General features: G+C 36.3%; 1 protein-coding gene across 1 annotated transcript in view; it reads right to left on the bottom strand.

Annotated features, from left to right (window-relative positions):
• Positions 1-6,579, bottom strand: part of ppp5c (protein phosphatase 5, catalytic subunit) — a 14,114-nt gene extending 7,535 nt beyond the window's left edge. Inside the window, exons 1-8 of the mRNA XM_024277658.2 lie at positions 6,466-6,579; positions 3,546-3,787; positions 1,506-1,653; positions 1,313-1,434; positions 1,172-1,237; positions 1,004-1,102; positions 821-926; positions 606-748 (exon numbers count right to left, since the gene is read on the bottom strand). Coding sequence (XP_024133426.2) covers positions 606-748; positions 821-926; positions 1,004-1,102; positions 1,172-1,237; positions 1,313-1,434; positions 1,506-1,653; positions 3,546-3,787; positions 6,466-6,562 — 1,023 coding nt within the window. The 5' untranslated portion in view covers positions 6,563-6,579. The remainder of the gene's footprint in view (positions 1-605; positions 749-820; positions 927-1,003; positions 1,103-1,171; positions 1,238-1,312; positions 1,435-1,505; positions 1,654-3,545; positions 3,788-6,465) is intronic.
• Between the last annotated feature and the right edge of the window lie 761 nt (positions 6,580-7,340).

Below are 7,340 nucleotides of genomic sequence, written 5' to 3'. Positions count from 1 at the left end.
TATGTTCATTTACACCCCTTTTCTCACTAAAAACTCTAAAAATCACATTTCGATTTTGTGTTTTATTACAATTTAAATCGTTACAGAACTATTATGAAATAGAATAAATTGCTAAATGATGATAGATACTGGAAATTCAATGTCTTCTGGAAGGAGGGGCAAAAGCATACTTTAGTGGGTCATTCTCTGACCCTTTCATGGTCAAAATGAGAAGAAGTGAAGGCGGACATTTAGAGGCTCAGGTGTTAAAGGGTTAACCCTGAATGCTGATGCAGGAAGACGCGTCGCTAGGAACTTACCAGGACTTTCTAAAAATAATAAATGCATTCATTACTGGCAAGATTCTACATAAATACATGTAAATTTAATAATAAAACTCTATACTTCCCACAATTCATTGAAGATGGAAATTATTATATAAATCAATATCATATTCCACCATCAAAAAGGCTCTCAAAACTATTAAAATCTGTAATGTTTCTCAAATATTTAATTCATCGACTCTCCGGGCTATTTAACATTGTTTCTGTAGTGTACATCATTTGTATCATTGTTTGTCATGTTGTATATTTTCATTTTGTTCAATAAAGTTTAAAAATACTCACCAGCACTTTGCTGTTGATGCACTGAGCGAGAGGAAGCCACTGGAAGACCTCGCTGAACAGCTGGAACATCTGCGCCGTGTACTTGGCTTTGACCTCGCCCTCGAAGCCGTACATCTGGTTCATGTTGTCCGTCTCGTGGTTTCCTGAACGCCAAACGTTTCAGGGTTAGCTCGCGGAAGACAGAGACGTTCGAAGGCGCTCACGCCGCCACACACCTCTCAGTAAGTGGAAGTTGTCGGGGTAGAGCAGCTTGAAGCCAAACAGAGTGAGGATGACCTCCAGGGAGAAGGAGCCGCGGTCCACAAAGTCCCCGTTGAACAGCTGGAAGCCGCGGTCAAAGAAAAACCACGCAGGAAACGGATGACTGTGAGCGGCTGAGCGCGGCGAGGGAAGGATACGTAAGGGTTGGCGTCTGACGGTAAACCGTTCAGCTTGAAAATGTTGAGGAGGTCGTAGAACTGCCCGTGCGTGTCCCCACAAATAGTTAACTGATCTGTCTACGAGGGAGAAAGAACACGTCAGAACTCTGGTGACCTGGACCGGTCCAGACGAGAGCTCCTGCTCACCTCTTTCAGGGTCACTTCCACCAGACTGGGTAACTTTGACAGAACGTCTTTAACTTGCACCAGAATCTGAAGGAGAGGAGAGAGACTGAAACCGTGAAGGACCGCTGAGAGGGCGGGGCTTGATGGGGCCGTCGCTCCTACCTGATACGCACACTTCCTGTGCAGCTTCTTCTGCTCTTTGAACCACTCCATCATGTCCGTCATGAAGCCGACCGTCACCTTCCCGTCTTCCAGTTTGGGGCCGGCGTAGTCGTCCTCGATGGCTGCAACACAAACTCAGCGTCACTCCGGAATCTTCCGCACGTTCAGGAGCGTTGAGGAACGTTAAATGTACTCATGCTCTCGATGTCCAGAGAGTCCACCACAGACTTCTTCGTCTCGTCGCTGGCGATGGCTCTCTCGAAGGCTTTCTGCTTCACGATCTTGTTGCACTCCTGGTACTTCATCTTGGCGTCTTTGTCGTTCGGTCGGACTCTGACGACCTGAAGGCAGAGAGGAAACATGGTTCTGATGAAGCGCGTTTCCATCAGTTTGAGAGTTTTTGCTCGTTTGTTGTAGACGCAGGTGAAGTTCTGCCTGAAGAGCTTGAGGGTCCGAGCCGCAGACGAACACAGACAGCTGTTTAAAAACGATTTAAAGGGAATGTGAGGATTCACAGCATTCCAGAGTCAATAGAATCATTTGTGAGACTAAGAATAGAAGATACTTTATTAATCTGAACAGACAGAAATTCATGTCTGGAAGATCATCCATGTGAACCTGCAGTCTGACTCAGAACACAGTAAAACAGATAATTACATAACAACAACACAGTACAAATAAAACCAAGATAAAAACAGATTATGGACATAATAAAAACAAGAGTGAGATAAAATAGCAATAATAAAAGATTTAATAAAATGTTAACAAAAAGCACAGAATAAATAAAATGTTTAGATCAAGCAAAAATAGATCCGCACTTGTGGAAGTTCAGTTAAGATGAGATCCTTTTTATTTTCTCCTTTTCCATGTCGTTTATGGGATGTTGTAACACCTTATTGTTCATTATGTAGTTTATAGATTTTTTGGTTTTAAATTTGGTTCTTTTTATATCATTAAGTGAAAAAAGAGATGAATCCGATTAAATACAGATGTTTACCCTCTTAATGTCCCCATAATGAGTTTTGAAATGCTAAAGTAAATGAATCAACACTGAAGTGAACTGGATCAAATCCTGAGCTTGTGAGTGAGTCCCTCTGATTTTGGGAGAGGCGTTCATGGATGACGTTTGAAGTGTGAACACAAACTAAAGAAATGTAGCATCATTCTAGAGCAGTAACCCCTCATCCACCCTCCAAGCTGCTGACCAGTGCAGGTCTGAACTCTGAAGGTCATTCGGGCTGTAGAGATGAAAAAAAAACTCTTTGTTTCATTTGGTGAAAGTGACCCTTTTAACGCAGGTTCAGACATTTCTTAAACAGGTGTGCAGACTTCTTTCAGCCGCTGCTCAAACCACTAAGTTAAAAACTCGAACCGACAAATTCATAACAAATGAAGTAAAATAAGAGTCATCACAAAAAAAGAAAAATAAATCCATAAAAAGAGTCATCATTATGAGATAAAGGCAAAATGTACAAGAATAAAGTTGAACAACTAAAATTGACAACAAAATTCAACAATTTAGGAGAATAAACCTGCAAATTTAGGCTTCAAAAAGTACATTTTATGAGAAGAAAGTTGTGTTTTTAAAAAATATATATATGAAAATAAATTCTTAAATTGTGAGAAAAAAGTTAAAGTTTTACAAGAACAAAGTTGTACATTTGTAAGAAAACAGTGGTAAAAATTATGAAAAATAAAATTAACGATTTACGAGAATAAAATCAGACATTTATGCTTCGAAAAGGAAAAAGTTCAAAATGTTTTAACACAGACGGTTGAACGTTACCGCCGTCTGGTTTATGAAGAAGATAATTCAGAGAAGTCACAGAATCTCACTGCTTCTGATTTCATTTTTTGGTAAATGTACAGCTTTATTTTCATGAAATGACCAGTTTATTTCAATAGAAAGTGTGACTTTTTTGTGTAAAAATTCTACTTTTGAAATCACAGATTTATGATTATTTTCTTCTATATTTTGATCTTTTTCTTTTTCAAAATTTCCAACTTTATTATCACCCACACAAAACATTGTAAAAATCACACAAAAAATTATGTTTAATGAAAAAAAACAAAACTACTTTTGCATTTAAGGAATTTTCACAAAACAAAAACGTTGTTTTATTGAATCTTAATCCTCAAATAATTCTTTCCCACTTGATTTAATGTTGACCATTTTAATAAGACGAGGGTCCTGATCACGGCGGACCATCCACCCGTTAGCAGCTCCACTCACCGTCTCGTAGTCCTTCAGAGCAGCTTTGAACTTCCCCAGAGCCATGTTGGAGGTGGCGCGGCGGTAATAGCCTTTGATGTAGTTCTTGTCCACCTCCAGCGCCTTGGTGGCGTCCGCCAGGGCGTAGCCATAGCACTCCGTGCGCAGGTACGCCAGGCTGCGGTTGCTGTAGTAGATGGCGTTGGATGGGTTGAGGTCCAAAGCCTCCGAGTAGAACTTGATCGCATTTTCATAATCTTTCTCTGGAAAACACAGAAATCCTCAAATAAAATATTCATCCAGAACGAACATCAATGTTTTGAGTTTAACTGTTAATAAAGCAGAAGATCCTCCAAAGATGGTCGTTTTTTTTAAAGGAGCAGAATCAGGAAATCTTGTTTTATTTCAAAAAAATTAAAATATTGATATTTGAGCTGATAATGACTGATAGATGGATGGATCTTTAATGATGAAAAAAGAAAACTTCTTACTGACGGCATCCAGATCCAAATATCTGAGGAGAAAACTTGTGAAATGTTCTCAGCCTTTGAATCCCAATATTTTTTATCTGCTCTAACGTCTTGTTTCTTTTTATTTTGTATTTTATTCCTTTTAACCACAGCCAGACTGCATTTAGAAGTTATTTTTTATAAATAATTTCCATCCATCTATAGTTTTTTTTATGTGATTCACTCATCATTTTTTTGGTGCATAATAATGACGTTTACATAAAGTCCCGCTCTCCCCCCTCGTCCCACATCCCGGAATTCTCGTTATCTTCCCACGCTAAAGGCCAACGACCACCACTCACGGAGGTTCAGACAAAAACGTAAAAGAGAAGCCGCCTCAAACAGGATGTTCGCTGTGTTTGCAGGAAATAAAATTAGCCTGTAAAGCCCCAAAACCACAAACCTAAAAATAAAATAAAAACACGCCCACACGTTCACAACCTCCAGCAGTTCAACCGAAAAGAAGCCAAACTTAACTCAACTTTGATGATTCCACTGTTTTAATGCTCAAATATTTCATATTTCATTAGGATTTTATTACATTTAATCATAAATGAATTAAAAACATCTTAATAATCAGTTTTCAGCTACAATTCTGAAGAACGAGCATCAATAGTGACTTTATGAATACAGATCACAACAACAAACACTAAATGCATCAACATTAAAATAAATATAAGTCTGCGAAAACAGAAGGAATGTCATTTTTGCAGAAGGATTTCAAAATAAGAGCTGTTTTTTTGATGAAAACCATTAAAACGTACTCAGCTTGTATCACCTATTACAGTGTAGAGCTGGAAACTTACTGTTTTGCATCAAAATCCTCAGGCAAATAATAAAACATGACAAATGACACCTCATTTTAGGAAAATATAGTTCTGGATAAATCATAAAGCCTGTGTTTTTTTGTTAAAAAAAAACATCATATTCTGTCCACAATACATTTTACATGCGCAGAAAAATAACAATATTAAAAATATCTCTGATTATTGAAGTTAAATCATTAAAATGATCTAACCCCATTTTTTTTAACAATAATAACTCATTAGTTCAATTTTATTAAAGTTTTTTTTTTCATTAAATAGTTTTCCTTAAATATTGTATTATTTAAAAACTAAAAGCTTTATATTTGTTGTTTTAAACATGAACCCTGGCAACTTTAGGCAGAAGACAATGATATTTTTGGAAAAAGAAAAAGTGCTATCAAAATGTAGTTTTAAACTACAGAGAATTTTTGATTGAAATTCAGTTTTTAGATCAATAGTGTCAAATATTAATAATTTAATCTGAAAGGATGTCAAACTCTACTAAAACAAAAGCAGCATTACATTAAAATAACATTTTAGTAAAAACAGGATGAAACTTTCCAGATAATTACTTTATTAAGAGTCAAATTTTAAATGAGTGGAAACGATTATATATATATATATATATATATATATGATCTGTAGTCTTAAATTAGTGGAATCAATTTTGTTGTTGCTAAATATTTCTAGATACTAAAATATAAAGTTAAATTGGAGGGAAAAAAACATTCCCTGATTTAAAGCATTTTAACAAAACAACAGAGTGTAAAAAACTTTGAACTCATAGAATCCCTGCAGCTTCACAGACAGTAGTTGCTTGTTTGTCTCTGACATCCTAAATCACTGCTGCAGTCCAAGCAAAACTTTATTGACAAAAGTCGTTGACAAAAATGTTAATATGTGCTGGTGCTTATTTATGCATTTTAATGCAATTATCTGCTGACAATTGTCAACACTTTTAAGGGAACACCCGATAAAAAAATCTTAATAAAAACGTACACAAAGAGAAAATTAACTTGTATATTTCTCTTATTATTTACGAATCTAATCAAGTAAAATAACAGCGACAGTAAGTTTTTGTTGCCCATTTGTGCTAAAGGGGAAAAAAAAATAAAAGCTTGGAGACAAAAACAAACTAAAACTTCAGGACTTTCGTGTGTCGTGTCCACATGTTGAGACATAAAATGTCAAAACAGCGAGAAGCATAAACGCTGCTCAGAAGTTGACTTCCTCTGTTAGCTTGCAGAAAATTCTAGTAGCTTGATTCAAAACAATGCTAACACGTGTTTAAGGGTTTTTAAGCTAGGAACTTCAGAAAAACGCGCTTTCAAACTCTCAAAAAGGATCACGTCTGACTCGATTTAAGCGACCGACCCCACTGCGTTTTAAGGAACACGCGTGACAGCATGCTTTGACATCGACGCTAGCGGCTTTAGCTGCTAGCTACCGCTTCACTCCGAATGAATGGAGTTAGCCGTTAGCATGCTGGCTTTGCGTAATGGGAGAGACCGGCTCCAGCTGCGAGTTCTGCGACGGAAACGCTCCGCCAATGCTTTCGGTTACCACGCGGCTTTAGTTTTAGAGACGCTGAAAAGCACCGCGGTCATGACAAGCGACACAAATTACCTTTAAAGTACTTATTCGCCTTCTCCTTGAGTAGCTCCGCTTCATTAGCCGCTTCCGCCATTTTCTCTTCTGTGACGACTTCCGGCAAGTGCGTCATCAAGTCAGATTTCTTAACGTGAAATGTTATTTTACATTTTATTTATCGATAAAAAATAAAAACAGACAACAAAAACCCAAAATCTGATAATGTAAGATATATATTTTAATTAAAAAAAACCTTAACTAAAAAAGGAAAAAAACGCGTTTTTAGCTAAATAAAGTATGACTGAAAATTCTATTTGAATTTATGTTTTTAATATAAATTTGAAATAATTCCTTAAAGTTAGTCATCTTTACAAATTTTGTTATTTTTTTTCGTTTGTTTTGTTAATTTTGGTTTTTGACCAGCAGAGGGCAGCATTTACCATTAACAAATCACTATCATAGGAAGATTTCTCCCTAAATCTGAACATATCTGGAGTTAGCTGGTATTTTGCGCAGTTTTATTTATAATCATTACATGGTTGTTGATGATACAGCGATTATATAACCATATAATGTCTGCCTTTTTATTTAAATTCAATTTAATCCTCATTAGTGTGTTTTTTTAATATACATTCCAGAGCAAGAACTTGATTTCAAAAGTAATTCGGGCCCTTTTTAAGAAATAGTTTGTTTGAAGATGATATAAATGGTTTTATCTATTCTTAAATTTGTTAGCTTGAAGATTTTATTTGTGTACTGAAAGAGTGGATCAATCTTAGTAAGAGATAATCATACTATCAGGTGCCTTTTTAGCAGCTTTTTAAACTTCTGGCAGTTTCTCACACACTTACATGCAAATTAAATGAGTGTCCATGATGAATTATTGAATCTGTGCATTCTTTTTAGAGGCT

This window comes from Oryzias melastigma, linkage group LG13 (genome assembly GCF_002922805.2).
Source record: "Oryzias melastigma strain HK-1 linkage group LG13, ASM292280v2, whole genome shotgun sequence".
Taxonomy (NCBI): domain Eukaryota; kingdom Metazoa; phylum Chordata; class Actinopteri; order Beloniformes; family Adrianichthyidae; genus Oryzias; species Oryzias melastigma.
The sequence above is the reverse complement of the archived record's forward strand: the minus strand, read 5'-3'. Positions and strand labels throughout refer to the sequence as shown.